Source organism: Bubalus kerabau, chromosome X (assembly GCF_029407905.1).
Source record: "Bubalus kerabau isolate K-KA32 ecotype Philippines breed swamp buffalo chromosome X, PCC_UOA_SB_1v2, whole genome shotgun sequence".
NCBI classification, from domain to species: domain Eukaryota; kingdom Metazoa; phylum Chordata; class Mammalia; order Artiodactyla; family Bovidae; genus Bubalus; species Bubalus kerabau.
Genome location: NC_073647.1, coordinates 42,358,785 through 42,380,186, shown reverse-complemented (window position 1 = coordinate 42,380,186; position 21,402 = coordinate 42,358,785). Strand labels below are relative to the sequence as shown.

Below are 21,402 nucleotides of genomic sequence, written 5' to 3'. Positions count from 1 at the left end.
TTATTTCAATGTAGTTGGTAATCAGTTTCCCAGGGCAGAGAGAGGAGGGCCAGCACAGGGAATACTGGGCCATACATAAAAGAGCAAGATTCACATTTCTCTAGGATTCCTAGCAGATGGTGGGTAGAAGACACCTATTTCATCCCTGTGGTCAACAGCTATGGGACAATAGCCAGGACCCCTTCCTTCCTGCCCTAGAAAGAGATCTCTCTGGGGTTTATCCAAGAAGCAAAAGGACACCTCACAGCAATGATCCGTTTCAGAGATTCCCCTCACCCCCAACACAAACCTCATGTGACTGCAGCTCCTAGACCATCGCTGTAAGTGCAGGGGTGCCCTGCTTCTCCTAGTGTGTCCACCACTAACATGGCCTTTCACGGAGCAGAGAATCTGGACACGGCTTTGGAATAAATGCACCAGTGAGCAGGGGTCGCAGAGTGTCTGCTACTTTCTTTAATAACCAAGGAAAATTCAATAAACTGAGAGAATTTAGCTATTGTGAATGACATACAAGAAGGACATAAGCATGAATTCACTATAATTACTTTTATTGTCTAAATCTTCTCCATTCAGTACTATTGCTACATAAGTTCACATTTTCAAAACAGTTCTAATTCCTATCCCAGTGTATTCTATTCAGGACCACAAAACAAAATGGAAGACTTCCCAATCTCTTTTACAAAACAGCAAAACTCTTGTTTTTGAACTGGGTAACCAAAAATACACTGGGTTCAGTGTCATTCACAAAGCTAAGATACTGAAGTTTCTTTAACCTTCTCTGAAACCAAACTTTGAAAAATTTCTAAAGAAAACAGAGATGAATCCCCATGTTATCATAGAGAGCAGCAACCAAAGACGCTACACACATTGGTTCTCCCAACTGGCCTTCACTTCTGACTGAAGGCTGACTACTCCCTCTTCAATCACAGAGGGAAGGATCAAGCTGGCTGCTGCTCTGGCCCAGGCCCCCTATTCCTCCTCCCTTGCAGCCTCTGCAGACAGGAGTGGGAAGGCCCTCAAAGCCCTTTGTGTGATCCTGAGCGCAAATGCCATGACTTGCTGTTTGCTGGTCTCCTCATAGGCCCGGGGACCCCACAGGAACTCATAGCGAGCAGGGTCACTGTCAGGCACCTGCCGGTACTCCAGGTACCTCTCCCACACCCACACTTGGGTCAGCAGCTCACTGGGCTCCCCAAAGATGAAGTGCTCCCTCCCAACATACACCCCCATCCTGCTGAGTAATCCCCAGATCACCTCCGCAGGGGCGGGGTCTCCATTCCTCATGATCAGGCTGAGGACCAGCGCCAGGAAGCCGGCCTTGGGCAGGCCCTGCCCATCGCTCAGCCTGTCATCACAGGTGAGGCCCAGGATGGGGACCAAGATGTAGATGTGCTCTGTGGGATCCACCTTCTTCACCTCCACACCAAAGATCATCTGCAGGCACTCTAAGGCTTGACTGAAGACCACCGGGAAGTACTCCTGGTTATCCCTGAAGACCTTATTCAGCATTTCTGCTGGGGAGGTCAGCTTCTTGGTTCGATACTTGAGGAGCAGGAACTTCAAAAGGTTAGCCTTCATCTCATTCAGAATTTCTTGGGGCAAGGCCTCCACAGGAGTGGAGGAGGATGCTGGGTGGTAAGAGGCCAAGTCGGATGCAGCCTCCCCCACCTCAGCCCCCAAGGGCTGCGCCTCTACAGGGCCCTGGGCCTCGCCTGGGTCTTGAAGGTCTTCCTCGGGTTTGCTGAGCGCACTCATCTTGACCACGAGCACAATGCCTGAGGTTGAACAAGACATGGAAGTGAGGCAGAGGTACAGATGGGGACCAAGGGCCTCGGGGAGAGAGGAGGTGTGAGCGGCCTCAACTAAGAAACGCATCCTGGATGGTATGACACAGGCCACTTACAGGTCTCCCCTTGAGGGGTGCTCTCAGACCTCAGAGGAGCGCTCCTCCTGGGAGGACAGTCCCCTGGATACCCGAAAGAGGAAGTGAGGTGGCTCCCCAGGGTGTGGTCAGCACAGCCCGAGATTTCCGGGGCCAACAAAGTGGGAGGAATTGGGGCCTTCTGGGGTCCCCCCCTGTTCTGGGATAGGGAGCCTCTGGTTCACTTCAGGGCACCCTCTCACCTTGATTCCTGATACTGCCTGGACCTCCTCTGCTCTCTGAACTCAGAACACAGGCTTCAGACCTCTGGCTTCGCCTCCTGGTTCCTGGAGCTCCTGTGAGAGAAATGGAGGTGACAGCTAAGGGCTGTACTGTGGCACAGCTCTGGGCCTTCTGTGCTGGTAGGAGGGGGTGGACTCTGTGGGTACACCCAGTTGTGTGGTGGGTCCCTTGTATTGCTCACCTTTCCCCTGGCATGGCCTGGACTGTCCCCTTTGGAGGAGTAGAAGGAAACTCAGAACAAGACACAAGCCCGAACAGAAAGCGCTGAGGGGCCCCATATGCGGCCGCACCTGCCCAGGGCCTCGCACGGGTCCTAGGCTAGGGAGCTGCTCGGTTCAGCTCCTCCTCATGTTCTTCCTGGCCTCCCAGCACTGACCACAGGGGAGGGGGTCTGCTCAGTCCAGCCTCTGCCAACCTGAAGCCTCCGCCTGTAAAACCTCACCTCCCGAGGTCCCTAAGCCAGAGGTCAAGAAACTGCTCACCCTGCTCACCCCACTCTGGGCCCTCCAAGACCCTCTGGCAAGGGTCAAGAGCCCTCCCTGTTGGGGTCTAACCGCCTCAGTCCTTCCTTGCATGGAGCCTGAACTCCAGGCAGCACCCGGGGCTGTCCCGTCCGCCATTTTGAGACCTCGCCGCTTTCACAAGGCCTCCAGTCGCTCTAAGACTCGCATGTTACGAAGTCAGACAGGCTGAGTGTGCTCTCGCCGCAAAGTCTCCCAGGGCCAACTACAGGGGTGGGGATCTGTGGGGTTCTGTCGGTCCTCACTCAGGGTCCCCCCAGTCCTCCGGCAGGCACCTCACCTTTCCTCTGCGCAGGACCTGGATTCTCGTCTCTCCGAAACTGAAGCCCCGCCCCTTATACCAGGACCCCGGTCTCTTGAGGACCCGGATGTTAGGCGGTCAGCACATGCCTGTTGCGCTCATCCTGCCCCCACGGTTGCCCTGGACTGACAACAGAGACGGGCTTCTCTGAGGTCTCCTCTGATTAGGGGTCCAGGGTCCTCTAGTCCCTCTTCAGGGTCCTCAGGGTCTTCAACCCTGCAGGACCTGGGAATCGGCCCCCCTGAGGCCCCGCCCCATATGCGAGGTCCCCAGTCAGAGACCCGGATGTCAGGAAGTACGGCCATGCACTTTGGGCTCATCGTATCCCAGGGACGCCAAGGACCAACAGCAGCTACAGGCTTCTCTGAGGTCTCCTCTGATTGGGGTCCAGGGTCCCCTCAGTCGCCCCTCAGGGTCCTCAAATTGAAACCCTGGAGGAGTTGGGCTTCTTCCTTCGGCTCACCTGAGGCTACACGCCCTTTCCCAGATCCCCAGTTTGTCTGAGACCCAGATGTCATGAAATGCAGCATGTGCTCATCCACCCTCTGTGCTCCCTGAGCCTTGAAGTGAGAGTCCCGCCTCTGGTCAACACAAGGGGCATCCCCAGATCTGCCAGAGATCAAGATGAGGTCCCTGAGGGAGGATATAAGGAACCCCACAGACCCCTGACCCTGCTGTCAGCCCTGGGCCGCCCTGGTGGTAGGATGAGCACTTGGCAGCCTGTTCTGACTTCCGCATCTGTTTCTCAGAGACATTAGCTTGGTAAGCTGCAGTCCATGGGGTCGCTAAGAGTTGGACACGACTGAGCTACTTCACTTTCACTTTTCACTTTCACATGCATTGGAGAAGGAAATGGCAACCCACTCCAGTGTTCTTGCCTGGAGAATGCCAGGGACGGGGGAGCCTGGTGGGCTGCCGTCTATGGGGTCCAACAGGGTCGGACACGACTGAAGTGACTTAGCAGCAGCAGCAGCAGCAGAAGGGGCAGGGCCTCAGATGGGCAGAAGGAAAGATCTTAGTTCTTTTGAGAGTCAAGGTGAGGACTCTGAGGGAGGACTTAGGGGACCCTGGACCCAAGAGCAGAGTGGGCTCTGGGAGGACATAGGGCTGATGAGCACATGCTGCATTTCCTGACATCTGGGTCTCAGAGAGACTGGGGAACCTAGTACAGGGGTCTGACTTCTTAAATCCAGATTTCAGACTGGTGTCCTAGTATAGAGAGCAGACTTACTGATACCCAAATCTCAGAAAGACTGGGGTCCTGGTATGAGGGTTGGGGCGTTAGTAGGGGAGGGGAGAGGAAAGAATCTGAAGTCGTACCTGGAGATAAGGTGAGGTCCCTGAGGGAAGACTGAAGGGACCTCAAGTGGAGATTCTAGGGATCCCAAGGTAAGGCTGATGGAATCCCACAGATCCCTGTCCCTGCCATCGGCCCTGGGAGCCCTCAGGGTGAGAAGAGCACACTAGGTCTGTCCTGATTTCCTGACATCCAGTTCTGTGAGACTGGGGACCTGGTGTGAGAAGCAGGGACTACGGTGGGGAGAGGACAGAGCCCAGGTCCTACCAAAAGTCAAGGTGAGGACCCTGAGGGAGGGCTGAGGGTAGCCAGATCTCAGACCAGAGGCAACCCTGGTAGTCCCCGGGCAGGACAACCTCGTGCCGCATTGCCTGACGTCCCTGTCAGAGAGACTGGGGACCTGCTGATAGCGGAACCTCCAAATGGCAGACAGTACACTTCCAGGTCTTGTCTGGAGTCTAGGCTCCATGCAAGGAAGGACTGAGGTGCTTAGACTCCAACAGGGAGGGATCTTGGACCTTGCAAGAGGGTCTTGGAGGGCCCAGAGTGGGGTGAGCAGTTTCTTGACCTCTGGCTTAGGGACCTCGGGAGGTGAGGTTTTTCAGGCAGAGGGCGGAGGCTTCAGGTTAGCAGAGGCTGGACTCCCCAACCCCAATGGAGGACTGAGCAGACCCCCGCCCCTGTGGTCAGTGCTGGGAGGCCAGGCAGGACGTGAGGAGGAGCTGAGGACCGAGCATCTCCCCAGCCTAGAAGCTGCAGGAGACCCTGGGCAGGTGCTGCCACATGTGGGGCCCCTCAGTGCTTTCTGTTCAGTCTCAGGTCTTGTTCTGAGTTTTCCTGAAGGCCCCCAGAGGGGAAGGACCAGATTGTGCCAGGGCAAAGGTGAGCACTAAAAGGAAGCCCTGAGGGGACCTCCCACCACACAACTGAGAGGACCTCACAGAGTCCACCCCTTGTACCGTCAGAGAATGCTCAGGGCTGTGCCACAGGATACCACCGAGGTGCCCCCTCCATTTCTCTCACAGGAGCTGCAGGAACCAGGAGGCGAAGGCAGACATCTGAGGCCCAGGTCCTGAGTTTGGAGAGCAGAGGAGGTCCAGGCAGTGCCAGGAGTCAAGGTGAGGCGGGTGCCCTGAGTGTACACCAAGGGCTCCCCATCCCAGAACAGAGGGGGCCCCACAAGGGCCTAATCCCCTTACCTTGTCAGTCCCAGAAATCTCGGGCTGTGTTGACCACACCCTAGGGAGCCACCTCACTTCCTCCTTCAGGTAGCCAGGGAACTGGCCATTCCAGAGGCATGCCCCTGTGAGGTCTGAGAGCACCTTCCAAGAGGAGACCTGCAAGTGGCCTGTGGCTGCCCAGGGTGCGGTTCTCAGGTGAGGCCATTCACAGCCCCTCTATCCACCATCCAGGCCCATGGTCCTCATCTGTCCCCATTTGCCCCCATGCCTCACTCTGTGGTTTGATCGCAGGCATCATGCTCATGGTCGAGATGGTTGAGCTGAGCAAGCTTGAGGAAGACCTTCAGGACCCAGGCAAGGCCCAGGGCCCTGTGGAGGCGCAGCTCTTTGGGGCTGAGGCGGGGGAGGCTGCATCCCCCTCAGCCTCCTCCCCCACAGTCTCCTGCTCCGCCCTTGCAGAGGCCTTGCCCCAGGAAGCTGTGAATAAGATGGTGGCTAACCTGATGAAGTTCTTTCTCCTCAAGTATCTGGCCAAACAGCTGACCTCCCAAGCGGAAATGCTGAAGAAGGTCCTCAAGGATAACCAGGAGCACTTCCCGGTGGTCTTCAGTCAAGCCTCAGAGTACCTACAGGTGGTCGTTGATGTGGAGGTGAAGGAGTTGGACCCCGGGGAGCACACCTACATCATGGTCCCCACCCTGGGCCTCACCTGTGATGAGATGCTGAGCAGTGGGCAGAGCCTGCCCAAGGCCAGCCTCCTGGTGCTGGTCCTCAGCCTGATCATGCAGAATGAAGACCTGGCCCCTGAGGAGGCAGTCTTGGGAGCACTCAGCAGGATGGGGGTGTATGTTGGGAGTGCGTACTGTGTCTTTGGGGAGCCCAGGGAGCTTCTGACCCAAGTGTGGGTGCAAGAGGAATACCTGGAGCCTTGGTATTTGGTAGGGTAGGGGTGGAGCCAGAGGCGTGTTTGTCAACCCATCTAGGGCCTGGCCCCCTGAAACAAGGTGCATGGCAGCAGATGGGAGCCTTTGCAGGCAACCTGAAACATACTTTTCTGTACTTTCAGACAAGAGACAAGCTGGGGATCACATCTCTGTCCCCAGACCCCCTCCCCCACACTGGGCCAGGGCTGCCTCTCCACATCACCAGTGTGACATCATGAGACAAGTAAGGAAGCGGACCACTTAACTGGCTGCCTGGCCCAAGATCCAGATTCTAGAATCTCCAGACAGTATTTATTGGGCACTACCACCCTGCTCTGAGGCCCTTCTGCCCTGACCATTCACTGCTTGGGTAGAGAATGCTCCTGAACTAGACTGGCTCCATGGATAGTCAGAGTTCCAACAAACCATGTGCAGCCCTGCTCGCCCCATCCACTGATGGAGAGCCCACAGCAGGGCACCCCCCTGATGTCACCCAGATCCAAATGTGGATTCAGAGGAGGCTTTGGAGAAGTGGTGGGACCAACCTGAGAACCCAGATCCGGGCCCCCAAGACAACCCGCCCCACAGGGCCCGAACCTCTTCCTCTCGTCTGGGGGCTCAGCCCACCCAGGACAGCCACCTAACTCTGCTCCTGACTGCCACCCTCCCTGCTGTGTCCCTGCCTCCCAACTGCCTGATCAGAGTAAATGCTCCTCTTCCTGTCCCCGATGCTACTATCTGAGCTCAGACTGCATGGCCCGGGGCCGGTGCTGTCAGCCTAGGCGCCCCCACCAGCCTGAACCCCTCCTGTCTCTCCTCCTCCCACTGGTGTTTCACATACCATGGTTCTGTGTCACCCTGCATGCACATCTGTCCTCATCTGCCCCGGATGGAAAGCACAGCCGAGCCCTCTCCTGTTTCAGCCCCAACGTGTCCATGGTGCCCTGGTGGGGCTTCCGGTGGTCCTAGGTCTCCTCCCTTGTCGCCCAGCACTCTGGGTGGCTGTGCTGGCCCTGCACTCTGCTCAGAGCTCATCCAGGACCCAACACTTTCTCATGCAGTTCTGCCCCTGGACCACTGGCTCCTCTTGTCCTGACCACCTACTGTCCTCCTTCCAGGCAGGACCATAACATCCTTTCTCCATCCGCCCGAGTGTCAGGTGCTCTCATCTGGGAGTTCTGGGGCGCCCTGCGTCTTCTTGCAGCCTGCCTTTGCCCCCCTCTTCCTCCCAGGCTGTGGCTGCTGTGCACAAGTCTGGACTGCGCACCCCCCACCCAAGGCTTTTGTCTAGTCCCAGAAGGAAGGCTGGTTGATGTCCCAGAGCTACGGCTACACCTGGGCTTGTCCTGTGGGAGTCCAAGGCCTGGAACTGAAGCTAGGCAGGAACCAAGGGACTGACACGGACGTGAAGGAGCCCTCTCTCACAGGCAGAGTGCTGGACGCCAGGGCAGTGTCTCCTCAGGGACTGCTCGCCCCAGGTACAAAGCCTGGGGATGGACTGCAGTCCCCAGTGGGGCACTTACCACTGGGGCACTTACTGCTCCAAGACGAGGCGAATACTGAGTCTGTCGCTAGCCTGCAAACAGAAGACAGAAAATCTGAAACACAAAAAATCAAGACCGACTGATGATTCCTCGGGACTGACCTTGTGTCCCTTGCCCCTTGACCCCCTCTGCTCAGAAAGCCCAGCCCAGGGGGTCCTCCCAAAGTGACTGCAGAGTCAGAGTTAACCAGTCTGTCACGTCAGTGTCAAGTTGACCCTGTGTCTGGCAACATCCACCCTTCTGAAGGTCCCACCTCCCTACATGGGGTCACTGACCAAGAGCCTGAGGTCCCTGAAGGGCTGGGGTCATTCCCTTGTTTGTCTGCTGTGGTGCTGCAGCATCCTTCCCCCGGAGGCCCACCCTATCCCTGTTCCTCGGTTCCAGATCTGAGAATTGGCTTGGGGGCCGAACCTGGATGAGGAATCTTGACCTGTTTACTGGGGTGGCTGCCCTTGGCCTCAGTGTCATTGTGGAGCCTACCTTAATCCGTTGCCCATCCATTGAGCCCCAAGGAGGCCGTGTTGTACTGACCACCTGCCCCGCTCTGTGGGTCCGGTCTTCTGGGTGGCGGCAGCCCTCATCATAGCCCCTGGCTCCTGGCCACTCAGTGCGACCCTGCAAACTCTGCTGCAATCCCCGGGCAGTGGGGACAGGGAGTGGGGCATGTCGTCCGTCTCCTCCATCATGAGGCCCGGCGAGCCTGGCCTGTGTTGTGTGGTGACTTCACTCTGCTTGGTGGCCGAGCAGTAGGTGACCACCTCTTCTCATGGTTCCTTGGTTCTCCTGCTGGTAGTGCTGTGGGTCCTGCCACAACTCGGGGTGGCGAGCTCCCCTGCTTCCTGGGAGGGAGGGCTCCAGTCCTGTTTGCTCCCTTGGGGGTGGGGGTGGGAGGGCACCAACTCTTTATCCGGTGGGGGGATGGGCTGCTGCTGCAGGTTCAGAAGTTCAGAGACGTCTGAGTAGTCCTGGTCTTCAGGGGCCTGCCTCCCAGTCTCCCTGGCCTTCATGTCAGGGATGCAGGTTTTCCCAAGAGGACCTCCGATGCCAGCGGGTCAGGCTTGCCTTAGCGGAACGTTCAGTGTCTTTGAAGTTCAGCCAATCCTGTTGAATCCTGGGCTGATGTTTGTCCACTGCCTGAAGCTTTGTCAGATACCGGGGAGACTCCGGCTCTCCCGCCCCCAGTTCTCACTGTTCTTCACCCTGAGCTGCTCAGCCCCTTGTGGACAGCAGAACAAAGAAGTCACTTCCCTCTATTTCCCCCTTGTCCCACACTCCTGGATCTTCTCACTTGCCAGGGAATTCCTCTCCCACTGCCAGCCCAGTGAAAGTTCTAGCAGCTGGGCTGTGGCCTTGAGCCCAGGGCTGAGTGCACAGGATGGGTCCTCATAACCCGTGGGGCAGGGGATGTCAACCCTGTACCAAGGCCCCATCTCTCCACCTCTCCTCGGACCACTCCAGAGCCAGCCTCCTCGGGATGGGTCCTTCGTGAGGCTATTCCCGGGGGTGGGGTGGGGGGGAGTTGGTGCCGGAGGCTGGCTGGGGACTCACCACCAAGGGGACAGGGAGCAGGCAGAGGTGGGCAGGGCATCCCTTCACCTGCAGTGTTGACCTGACAGTTCCTGCCAGCCCGTCGGGAGGTGCAGCGCACAGACAGGCATTGGAGGTGTCCACAGTGGGCCCTGGTGGTCGGGCCCTCACAGTGCCTGAGGCTCGTGATAGATATTGACCGAACAGGAGAACTGACAAGAGGAATTGGTGCCTGAGTGGTGGCTGTGTGTACACACAGAACGCCAAGTGCTTTGCCTGGGTGGCTCCATGCTCTGCCCTGCACGCAGCCTGGTGGGAGGGGCTCTTGGTGTCTTTCGCATGAGACAACTGCTGGGTTGGGCAGGAGAACTGTTTCCAGTGTGCTGGCCACCTGGTCATCTGCTAGCTCCGGTGTAAGCCCAGCCTGATGGGAGAGGGCAGGTCTGGGTGCCAGACCTCACAAGGCAAAGTGCATTCAAGTCCACAGACACCTGTCCTGCAAGAGGCTCCTCCACTGTGCAGGGCATCAGGTCTCCACTCACCCCTGTATCACTCAGGGCTGGGGTGTTGGGAGACTGGAGTGCATCTTCCAGGCAGACCTGTGAAGTGCAGAGCCTGAAACGAGGCAGAAGTTGGGGAGTGTGTAGAGTGGGGAACACATCAAGAGACCATGGAAGGTTTTTTAGTTGGGAGAGCCGTCTGGACTGGGACTTGTAGGAGAGAGGGTCTCCTTGGATGGGAAATGGGGGAAGGGCCCCCAGAAGGGTCAGACCCATGGAGGGAACTGAGCTCAGCTCTGTAGCTGGATCAAGGTTATGGGAAAGGGTCTGGGTTACTAGACTGGGTCCAACTCAGAGGCGACTCTAAGGCATCTGCCCTATACCCTGCATACAGCTGATCAGTGCCCTCACTTGCAGTTTAAAAGGAAAGCCATTGCTTCTCTCCCTGAGAAGAATCCATTGATTCAGTCATTTGGTTAGTCAGTGATTGGACAAAACTTTGTGTGCCTCCCATAGACAGGGTCAGGCTGCAGGTAGACAAGAGGGGCACACAGGTGAGTCAGGCAATAACCAGCATGGCTCTTTCCAGGATGAGTGGCTCTGGCAGCTGCTGCCTGTCCTCGCTGAACTGGACACGGGCACCGTCTTCTGCAGGCTGACTTCTCCTGGCTTGTGTGGAGGTTTCCAATTGTTGTTACTGACTCCAGAAAGAGGTTTAGAGAGATGTCTTGAGAGTTATTGCCTGGATACTGGATGAAACGGTTAGATAGCATCACCAACTCAATGGACGTGAATTTTACCAAACTCTGGGAGATGGTGAAGGACAGGGAAGCCTGGCGTGCTGCAGTCCATGGGGCCACAAAAAGTCGGACACAACTTAGCGACTGAACACACACAGAGGTGAGGGCGTTGGGCCCAGGTTCTCCTGACTCCAGGCAGAAGGTTGATTTGCCCCCATGGCACCCAGTGTCCCCCAGGCTGAGCAGAGTGGCTGCTGCTGATGCATTGTGCAGAGAAGGAAGACGTGGTGCAGGTTTGCCCAGACCAGCTCCCCAGTGGCCTGAGCTGTGGCAGCTTCAAGCGCCAGGAGGAGTTTGGCAGTGTGGGCCCCTCGCTTACTGCCTTTGAAGGAGTAGTGCAGGCAGTGAAGACAAGATGAGATGGGAGGCTGGCCTTGGCCTGTTGTATTGCCCACCTAGTGTTCCCAAATGGCACTTGGAGGAGGCTTTAGGAAAGGGGCCAGCTTCGCATCTGAAATGAAACTAGAGTTTGACAGTAATGTGCTGCTTGCTCATTGTGCCATCTGCTGGCCAGCTCTTCCAGCTTCACTTTTTTTTTTTTTTAAACTGAAGTCTACCTAAGGCTTTCCTCATAGCTCAGTTGGTAAAGAATCCACCCTCAACACAGGAGACCCCAGTTCGATTCCTGGGTTGGAAAGATCCCCTGGAGAAGGGAAAAGCTACCCACTCCAGTGTTCTGGCCTGGAGAATTCCATGAACTGTATACTGTAGAGTTCATGGCGTCACAAAGAGTTGGACATGACTGAGTGACTTTCACTCACTTTCACATAGTTGATTAACAATGTTGTGCCCATCGTTTCTGGTGTACAGCAAGGTGATTCACTATATAAATACTTGCAGATTATTTTCCATTATAGGTTATTGTATATATTGAGTATAGTTCCCTGTTCTATACAGTAGGACCGTAATTATGTATTTTATACATTGTTGTTCTGTTTCTCAGTTGTATATGACTTTGTGACCCCATGGACTGCAGCACACCAGGCTTCCCTGTCTTTCATTCTCCCCCAGAGTTTGCTCAAACTCATGTTCACTGAGTCGGTGATGCCATCCAATCACCTCATCCTCTAGCACCCTCTTCTCCTTCTGTCTTCAGTCCTTCCCAGCATCAAGGTCTTTTCCAGTAAATTGGCTCTTCACATCAGGTGGCCAAAATATTGGAGCTTCAACTTTAGCATCAGTCCTTCCAATGGATATTCAGGGTTGATTTCTGTAGAACTGACTGACTTGGTCTCCTTGCTGTCCACGGGACTCTCAAGACTCTTCTCCAGCACCACAGTACTACTATTTCATACATAGTAGAGTGTATCTGTTAATCCCAAACTCCTAATTAATCCCTTCCCTTGTTTTCTGTTTTGGTAACCAAAAGTTTATTCTCTGAGTCTGTTTCTGCTTTGCAAATAATTTCATTTGTATCATCTTTTTAGATTCCACATATAATTAATATCATAGGACATTTGTCTTTCTCTTTCTGACATACTCCACTTGGTATGATAATTTCTAGGTCCACTCATGTTTCTGCAAAAGGTATTACTTCATTATTTTTCGTGGCTGAGTAGTATTCCTGTGTGTGTGTGTGTGTGTGTGTGTGTGTGTGTGTGTGTGTGTATACCATGTCTTCTTTGTCCGTTTATCTGTTGATGGACATTTACATTGCTACCATATCTTGGCTATTATAAATAGTGCTGCAATGAACATTGGGATGCATGTATCTTCTCAAACTAGAGTTTTTGTCTTTTCCTGGTATATATTCAAGAGTGGGATTGCTGGATCATATGGTAGTTCTGTTTATAGTTGTTTGAGGAACCTCCATACTGTTCTTCACATTGAGTGTACCAATTTACTTTTCCACCAACAGTGTACAAGGGTTCCCTTTTCTATGCACCCTCTCCAGCATTTAGTCTTTGTAGGTTTTTTGATGATGGCCATTCTTTCCAGTGTAAGATGATACTTCATTGGAGTTTTTATTTGCATTTATCTGATAATTAAGAACATTGAGCATCTTTTCATGTGCCTTTTGGCCATTTGTGTCTTTGGAGAAATGTCTATTCAGGTGTACTGACCATTTTTTGATTGGATGGTCTTTTTTTTTTGCAGCTTCAGTTTTAGTTAAAAGTGGTTAGCAATAAGAGCTTCCATGGCAGAAAGCTCCAGGCAGTGCTTGGAGGGTGTGAATATAAAAATGAGGTGCTAAACCTAATATGTAATACATAGTAAAATATTTCATTTCCTTTTCCTCCTCTGACCATTTCTGCCTTCTTAATCCTTCTAACTTTCCCAAGGCATGGAGATGTCAGATACATAGCAACGGATATTAAAATGGATTCTTAACTCTCATTACCACAAAGATATAGCAACTGAATTTGCATGTTCCGTGCCTTGAGCCTATACCAGGAGCCCAGGCATTGGCACAGAAGCCCATTGTTTGTATCCCATGGATCCGTGAGGGTGGATGGCTCCTTTTTTGAGTGGATGTGTGTCCATGTAGCTCATAGGCTGGGCCAGTGCATAGGGCACACAGAGGGGCTGCCTATTTGTGCTCATGATGTGAATGACATAATCCAGAGCCTGGGCTTTTGGATCCAGGGACCTGGGTTTGGACATCAGCTCTTCTCCTGCTGTGTAGCCTTGGCACTTGCTATCTCTGGGTGTCTCTCCTCTGTTGAAAACCAGGTAGCACAAGATGATGCTCGTGACACAGGGCTTTTCCAGGGCACAGCCTTGGACGTCATGTTGTCTCCCACTGGGGCTCAGGGTCTGTCTTTGCTTCTACTTCTGCAGTTGGGAGGTTAGTCCAGCCACACTGCCTATGAAGATTTTTCTTGATTCCCAGACTTGGTAAATTTCAGAATCCTCTACAGTGTTCAAGGGACTCTAATGTGACCTTGGTGAAATTCCCTTATGCCATCTGGAAGTTGTCAGTTGTGCATGTAGAAAATGAGATGGTTGGTCCAGAACAGGGATTCTCCAACCTTTGTGTCCATGGGATATCTAACTGGCAGGTGGTGTGGGGTTCAGCCTCCCAAACAGATCAGAGGCAGGCTGCTCAGCTGAAGCGAGGCCTGCTCCCCATCCCACTTCTTCCTAATCTCTTCCTGGCCCACTGCTCATAGAGGCCCCCAAAGTGTGCCAGAGAGCACAGTTTGAAAACCAGTGACCTAGATCTGAGATTTTGGTGTGCATTCAGATCCCTCAGTGATCTTGTCAAATGTGGCTTCTGATTCACATGTTCTGAGGTGGACCTGAGATTCTGTGCTTCTGACCAGATGCCAGTTGATGCCTAAGTGTCTGGTCCATGGATAGCATTTTGAAAAGCAAGGGTCTGATCATAGACTGCCTTTGACCTTTCACATCCTTTGGTTGGGACTTCTTACTGTTACTCTGATTGTGTCATAAAATTGTTGAATGAACGTTTCTATTAAGGGCAACATCTTCAACTATACAAATCTGGAAACTGACCTGGGATATGAAGGAGACAGAAAGTATTTGTTTCTCAACTGTGAGTGTCTGAAACATCTGTAAAATATTTTCTGAAGAATACAAATTGGGTTAAGAAGCTGTTGCACTTTGTTAGGAAGAGTTGCACTTTGGTTTGGTTGTAGTCTGGATCATACAGAAAGTGTTAGTCGATGAGTTGTGTCCAACTCTGTGCAACCCCACTGAGTGTAATCTGCCAGGCTTCTCTGTCCATGGAATTTCCCAGGCAAGAATACTGGAGTGGGTAGCCATTCCTTTCTCTAGGGGATCTTCCTGACCGAGGGATCAAACCTGGGTCTTCTGCATTGCAGGCAGATTCTTTACCATCTGAGCCACAAGGTAAGCTAATGGACACTTTTCTAAGGGAATTTCTGACAGAAACAAGTGATCTGCTTTCAGACTCTGGCTGAGGCCTGTCTCCACACTGTATGTCTAAGTGAAGGCTCAGAATTGTGGACAGCTGTTGGTGTGTCTAGCATCCATGTGCTTTCTTGATAATCTTAATGATGTGGCATCTAGAAAGATACCTTCATGTAAGTGGCCTCCACCCTTTCTGTCCATTGCTGAGTTGAGCGCTCCAGGTTCAGAGTTGGTACAGTGTTCTGTCTTTAGCACTCTGTTGGGACTCCTCTGGTGTGTGTCCAGAAGACCAGCTGCTTTGACAGACCGTAGGGCTTTGCTTGTCAGTCTTTGTCTGTTTCAATTCGGTAACATCATGGCTAAGGTGAGGAACCCACTTTAGCAAGGAGACAAAAGCCCAGTTGCTAGAGTAGCCAGTGTGTTGAAATGTCAGGTATCCTTTGTGGAATATGGCAGGAGAACAGTGTGTGCTTGGTGGCATTGCCCGAGCCCTTCATTAAGAAGGATGACCACTTTCCCATGGGGGTGGAGGTGGCATGTGCACCATCTGAGGAAGCAAGGTGAGACTGAACACCAGGGAGGCTGGATGCAAACACAGAGGTGTTCTTTTGGTGGTCAGTCAGTGAAGAGAACAGTCTAGGGAATGTGTGTTCCCAGGACTTGTCAATGGGCTTCTTTAGCATCAGGCACCTGGGAAGCCCAGATGGAGTGTGCTGGACCGCCCCCTCCTCCAGACGCTGACAGTCTGGCGACACTGGCCCATCAATAGCTCTGTCAGTGGCCACCAGTCACCTTCTTTCCTTCATTAATCCCCTCACTGTCTGGTGTGTGAGCACCTCCTTGGTGCCTGGCATTGGGTCTACAAGGGTGGAGAAGATGGGGAACTTGCTGACAAGCCCCAGACAGGCAGACAGAAAGGCGCAGCTCCTAGAATCTGGAATCTCTGAGGAGGGATGCCAGGGATGGTTGCCGGGGGCCATGGAGCTCAGTGTGTGCCTGGGGTACCGATCCAGAGTGCGTTGCCTTCCCGTCACATCCCCAGAGCGTTTGGGTCACCGCAGGTACATGTGGAGGGCCTGTGCCTGAGCCTTCCTTGCACACCTTTGATGAAGCATGAGAGTCTTTTTTTCCAGCCACCTCTCTCCCACTCAGTTCCCCCTGGCATAAAATCAGCAGTTCAGAGTAGAGGAGTCTCAGATAGAATCCTTAAGAAGAAGTGTCTGGAGGAATACCCTGCTCGTCCAGTACTTCCTGAGCTCTCTTAAACCCAGGGCCTTTGCTGACATGACACAGGCAGACTACTAATCGCTCTTTGGCCCCTGCGACCCAGGCCACCCTGGTAGCATAAGCACAAATCCTAAAATACAGCTTTCCCCAAGGCAACCCCTGACTCCCACAACTTGGTGTTCGAGTGCCTGCAGCTCTCTGGCCTCATCTTGCCCGTCTGTCAAATGAGGTCAATGAAAACAATTCTGGGCCCAGGCTCAGCCGTCGTTCTCCACGCTTCTCGGGGCTCCAACCCCCACCTCGGGCCTTCCTCCCTTCCTCACAGCAGCACTTCCCCCTGTCTCCCCGATGGTCATGGACTCGCCTCCACTCCCACAGCCTGCTCCCGGCGTGCCCAGCCCTTCACACTGCTGCTTTGGCAGATCCCTCTCTCCTTGCTTCCTGTGTCCTCCTGAAGCCTCTGAGGCTGACTTCAGGACTGTTCCTTCCTCCCCACAACTTCCAGAAGCCTCTCTGTAGTACGCTTTTTGTGAAAGGATACTTTGGGTGGTTTGTGTGTGTGTGTGTGTGTGTGTGCAACATTCCAAAACCCTCTCTATAGTACTCTTTTTGTGCAAGGTTACCTTGGGCAGTTTCTGGTGTGTGTGTGTGTGTGTGTGTGTGTGTGTGTACAAGGTTAGTTTGGGCGGTTTCTGTGTATGTGTGTGCACACGTTCACATGGAACCTTCCAGAACTCTCTCTATAGTATTCTTGTGGTGCAAAGTTACCTTGAATGGTTTCTGTTTGTGCATGTGCGTGCGTGTGTGCATGCACTGTTACCCCAGCTAGACTGCAAGCCCTCTGAGGATAAAGACCCCACCCTGCTTACCTTGGTACTGTCCCCAGAGCTGCCTGTGCCAGAGGAGACACTTACTAGGTGCTGGCTATTGGCTTCGAGTCACTTGGCACTCATCAACTCTGCTGTACCACTCTGGATTCGGCAGGTGATGAGATAGGCCCTGCCCAGGCATCAGTGTGTGCGAGGCGGGTAAGCATGGTAAGTATGTCAGTAATCTCATTGGACGCAGGACCACTCCCTGTAGAAACATCTGAAGTGCTAGGATGCCTCTCCCTGCGAGAAGAGGGAGGTGGGCTCTGAGTGGCACACTGCAGAGTGGGTGGGGTGTGGATGGTAGCGAGACAGGAGTCCACCCCCAGGGGCCAGTCCTGACTCTAGCACTTGTGACCTGCTCCCGGTCCCCATAGAGGGTGGGGCCTGGAACATGGGACATAGGAGGTCCTTTCCAACTCGGCACACACTGGATGCTATGACTGTACCATCCGGGAATTCAGTGTTGACAGACTCAGAGGGTTGTCTTTGTCTTTGTCTTTTTGGTTTCTGCGTTGTTTGAATTGATTCTGTGCTGGCTCAGCATGGGTCTTCTCTGATGCTGGCTCAAGAAGCCCGCCTTCCCTGAACTGCTTCCTCTTCCTACCACTCAGTGTCTACCCAACATCATGCCACATTTCTCACCTCAGCCGTGGAGGAAAGACAGCTCCATACATTGGGTCCTTGTGTGTTGTCTCAGCTCAGGCTGTCTTTCCATTCCTTAGGTCACATGCTAGTCACTCACTCCCAGGTACTTTTTGTTTTGTTTTGTTTTGTTTTATTTTTTGAGCTCTCAGTAAATGTAGATGACTTTTAAAATTTTACTTATTTCTTTTGGCCCCGATGTGAGGCATGTGGAATCTTAGTTCCCTGGCCAGGGATCGAACCCATTTCCCTGCAGTGGAAGCAAGGAGTCTTAACCACTAGACCACCAGGGAAGTCCCACTCCCAGGTACTTTTGCATTCTGGTTATCTGGAATTCGTCCTGATTGCCTTATCCTTGCTTCTGGTTAGATACCCTCCTCCCTTCTGCCTTGTTATCTTAGTCACAAGTCTTTTCTGTGTTTGGTTTCCCTTCTGTAAGTCTCTGGACCAGACAGAGATGAACAGCGAAGCTAATGAAGTTTAAGATTAAGCTTCAGAGTCATTGGCATTTCCAGGTCTGGAAGAGGCCCTAGCATTATGGTATATGCCAGTCATCTGGTTTGTAAAATCAACGAAAGGTTGTTTAGCCACAGTTGGCTCAGGGCATCTCTGTGTCCATTCTGCTGCCTCCATCCCTCTTGCTCTTGTATTGGGTGGCTATACAGTGACCATGGGCATATTGGGAATCTGGCTAAGGGGAGATTAAATCAGGAGAAAGTAGTTTGGATTTCGAGAAACATATTTTAGGAGCTCCCAACCAGTTCTGTACACATTCAAGTTATTCCTAGCCATCCTGTATTGAAATAGCTTCCAGGAATACTCGAACTTACGGTGCCTGTGTGCAGTATCAGGACAAGAGGTGTGAGGTTGGAGGGAACATTGTGATATGTTCACCCAGTGAAGAGGGTGACCCTTTGTCACCCAGCAGGTAAAGGTTCAGCGGGATGATGATGCTCGGGGCCAGCCAGTGTGGAGGACATGGCATGCTTGACTGCGGTTGGGGGAGTGGACACTGGGGAGCCTTTGCAGAAGGGCATTTGCTGGCATGTGCCAGCACCTCCGGTGTGTGCCCTGTACCCCGGGCCTCTTCCTCTATGGTTCTTCAGTCAGTGAGTGTGTGGTCACGTCAAGTGGTTGTATTGGCACAATGAGTTTTCCCTTCCCTTCCATCAGGAGGGAAGAGTCAGTAACTTGTGGGACCCCTGACACTGGGAGGTGAAAACAGACACATGAAGGTGTGCAGACATGGAGGAGTGTGCCTGAGATGCTGGGAGTGAAGAAGTCATCCCCCAACTCCCCGTTTGCCCCTGCTGAGAGATGTACAGACAGGGCTGACCTTCTGTCTTCATTTGCCGGCAGTCACGTCAGGATTGATTGGGTGGCTCACACTACAACTGTGTGGGTTCAGGAGGCCGGCAGCCAAGGTCGAGGTGTCGGCTGATGTTGATGCTCATGAGGGCTGTGGAGAGAGTCTGTCCCATCTCTCCCCCATCACTTCCGGGGGCATTGCTGGCCATGGTGGGTGTGTCTGGGCTTGAAGAGTTGCACCTTCCTCTTCACCCCAGTTCCCCTGTGTGCCTGTCTGTCTCTAAATGTGTCCTTTGTATGGGGACAGCCATCCTGTTAGAGGAGGGTCCATCCTAATGAGCTCACTGGACCTCCATCAGCTCTGTGAAGACCTTTCCTTTGTCTGTAAGGTCACGCTGAGGTACTCGGGATTGAGACTCCAGCACCTGGATTTGAGGGGATGCAATGTTTTCCTCACACCCTACAAAGGTTCTGAGGTAGGAACACACTGGAATGTTCCAAGGATGGAAGGATGGCCTTAATGGCTACTAGGGGTGAATCCAGGGGCGAGGAGAGAAGGCCGCCAGGGCAGAAGCCAGATCACGTGGGGCCTCATAGGCCTGTGAGAACTGTGGCTCTGCTGTGCTCGGGGAAGGAAAGGCCCAGGAGGCTCTGGAATGGATTCGTCTGGGACCTTGTCCCCATCCTCACATCGATGTGGAAACAGAGGCTCCCTTGCAGGTGCTAAGACCCTGCTGAGGTTCAGGCCCGCTGCTCTGCTCTTCTGCCTTCACCCACCTCCAGTGAACAGGGACCCCCCCCCCTTCCAGGTACAAGGAAAGAAGTGAGAATGGAGGTGTGTGTGGTCAGCTCCCCTGCTTCATGCGTTATCTCTATCTCTTAGCACTTCCTCAGTTGCAGAACAGAGTGACAGTAACCTAGCAGGTTATTTGAGGTTTGAATTCTGTGATCCTTGTGTGGTGCTGTCCCAGGCCCTGGCGAGGACACAGAGAGTGCCTGCCCCAGTAGTTCCTGCTCTCCTTTCTTCTTTCTCTAGCTCTGGGCAGGGGCCGGGGCATCTGCTGACAGTGGAGGCCATGGTGCAGGAAGGGCTGGGAGGAAGGTGGCTCCCAAAGGCAAGGGGAAGACTCCTGGCAGGGCCATCTGAGGTCCAGGGTGGCCCCAGGGCCGAGGCCAGACAGGTTAGCATGGGTCTGCCCTCAGCAGCCCTTGATTCAGATGTGGGATCTACAGAGCATGGGCAGAGATGGGACCCGGGAGTTGAGGAGTCTTTGTCAGCTGTGGCTTGGGACAGCGAGGGTCCCTGGGCTGGGAGATGGCAGCTGAGGTGCCTGACCACACTCTGGGCCTCAGTCCCAGTTGTGCTCTGAGGCAAAGGTGGGTCCAGGTCTGCACGTGGCACTTGTCTGTGGATGTATGTGTGTGTGTGTGTGTGTGCCCAGCAGAGACCATGAAGGCCGCACAGCACCCAGCCTGGGTTGCACACCCCCGCTGCTTGCAGCCGGGCCTGAGCAAGTCTCCTGACTCCCCAGGGGTGAGGCCCCACAGCAACACCTCTCTGCTGGTGAGTCACTTGGGGACCTGATGCCCACAGGCTCCCCAATGGGGCCCTCCTACTCTGTCCCTGCGGCCTGCAGTGGGCAGACTGAGAGCTGCCCGTGGCCTGGTGGGTTCGTGGAGCACCAGGCCTCTCCCTTTCATTTCGCTCCCTCCCTCGATTGGCCTCGTCCCAAATTCCCTTTGCTGAGGTGAGACCATCTGAAAGGCTCAGACAGAGGACCCAGTTCACCTCGGGTCCCTTCTGTGATACGGTCTTAGTCTCTAGCAGGAATGACTTTGAATCACCTTGCTCTCCTTCTGTGTCCTGTCTTTGCACACAGGTCTTGTGGACGTTGGGGACACTTTGCTGTGCCCATAAAACCTAGGACCCAATGAGGTGGAGGAGCTGGAGAATCAAGCCCTGCTACCCAACCTGCAACAGAAGTACCTGACTGTGCTTGCCGACCCCCGCTGGCTGCTGCAGCCTGTCCCGGGGAGGGCCAGGAAAGACGTCTTCCAGGTAGATATCCTCAAGCACCTAATCCCCTTTGGGCGGGAGGCCTGCCAGACTGAGCACTCCAGAGTAAGGTGATGGAGAGATCAGCTCATGGTGACACCGCCCAGTCACCGCCACGCCCTAGGCATGTCCATCTGGTTGGGTCTGAATCGGTCCTGCCCTGGGGTGGGCTGGCCACTTGGTGTGAGGCCAGGGGCGGGGACTCCCCTCATGCAGTGCTGCTCTGGACTCAGGGAGAGTCTTTGGGACTTTGACCTTTATGAAAATATGGCATCACCAGTCATTTTGGCCCTGCTGGGTCTGGGTGCTTGAGAGAAATGTGTTGTTAGGAAACCGGTTAGTGTTTTTCCCTCTGTGTTCTGGTCCAAACTCCCTATTTTGGAACAGTGTCCAGAGGGTGATGGGGGAGCCCGGGGGCTGGGGTGAGCATCGGCAGGCAGAGAGGCCCGCAGGCCCAGAAACAGGCAGCAGTCTGTCCTTGCAGGTGACCCTTGTCCTGCTGTAAAGTGTCCCTTGGCTCACAAAGCACGTGTGTTGGACATGGTGCCTGGCGGCCGCACGTCCAAAGACAGGCTCCTAAATACAGTTGTGAGGGCAGAGCGACAAGGGCTGGCGTTCACCTTGTGGAAACTTTGTACTTGTCTTTGGGTTTGGGGTCATGTGTTTTCAAGGCCCTTGGCAGTGGCATGACTGTGTTTTCCG

General features: G+C 53.8%; 2 protein-coding genes across 4 annotated transcripts; one reads left to right on the top strand and one right to left on the bottom strand.

Moving 5' to 3' along the window:
- Window positions 1-432: 432 nt before the first annotated feature.
- LOC129639019 (melanoma-associated antigen 9-like) lies at window positions 433-3,027 on the bottom strand. 3 transcript variants are annotated; one of them, XM_055563813.1, is made up of 3 exons: window positions 2,966-3,027; window positions 2,125-2,217; window positions 433-1,775 (listed from the first exon to the last, which is right to left on the bottom strand). In XM_055563813.1, the coding sequence occupies exon 3, from the start codon at window positions 1,753-1,755 to the stop codon at window positions 970-972; it is 786 nt and encodes a 261-aa protein (XP_055419788.1). In that variant the 5' UTR covers window positions 1,756-1,775; window positions 2,125-2,217; window positions 2,966-3,027; the 3' UTR covers window positions 433-969. The 3 variants fall into 3 exon arrangements, with proteins under 3 accessions (XP_055419788.1, XP_055419789.1, XP_055419791.1); XM_055563814.1 differs by lacking the exon at window positions 2,966-3,027 and adding an exon at window positions 2,647-2,767; XM_055563816.1 differs by lacking the exon at window positions 2,966-3,027 and having other exon boundaries at window positions 2,125-2,318.
- A 2,748-nt stretch (window positions 3,028-5,775) lies between these two features.
- On the top strand, window positions 5,776-20,775 carry LOC129639958 (putative MAGE domain-containing protein MAGEA13P). The gene is made up of 4 exons (XM_055565253.1): window positions 5,776-6,402; window positions 7,679-7,865; window positions 18,696-18,854; window positions 20,570-20,775. Exons 1-4 carry the CDS (start codon window positions 5,776-5,778, stop codon window positions 20,773-20,775), a joined length of 1,179 nt encoding a protein of 392 aa, XP_055421228.1.
- Window positions 20,776-21,402: the final 627 nt, after the last annotated feature.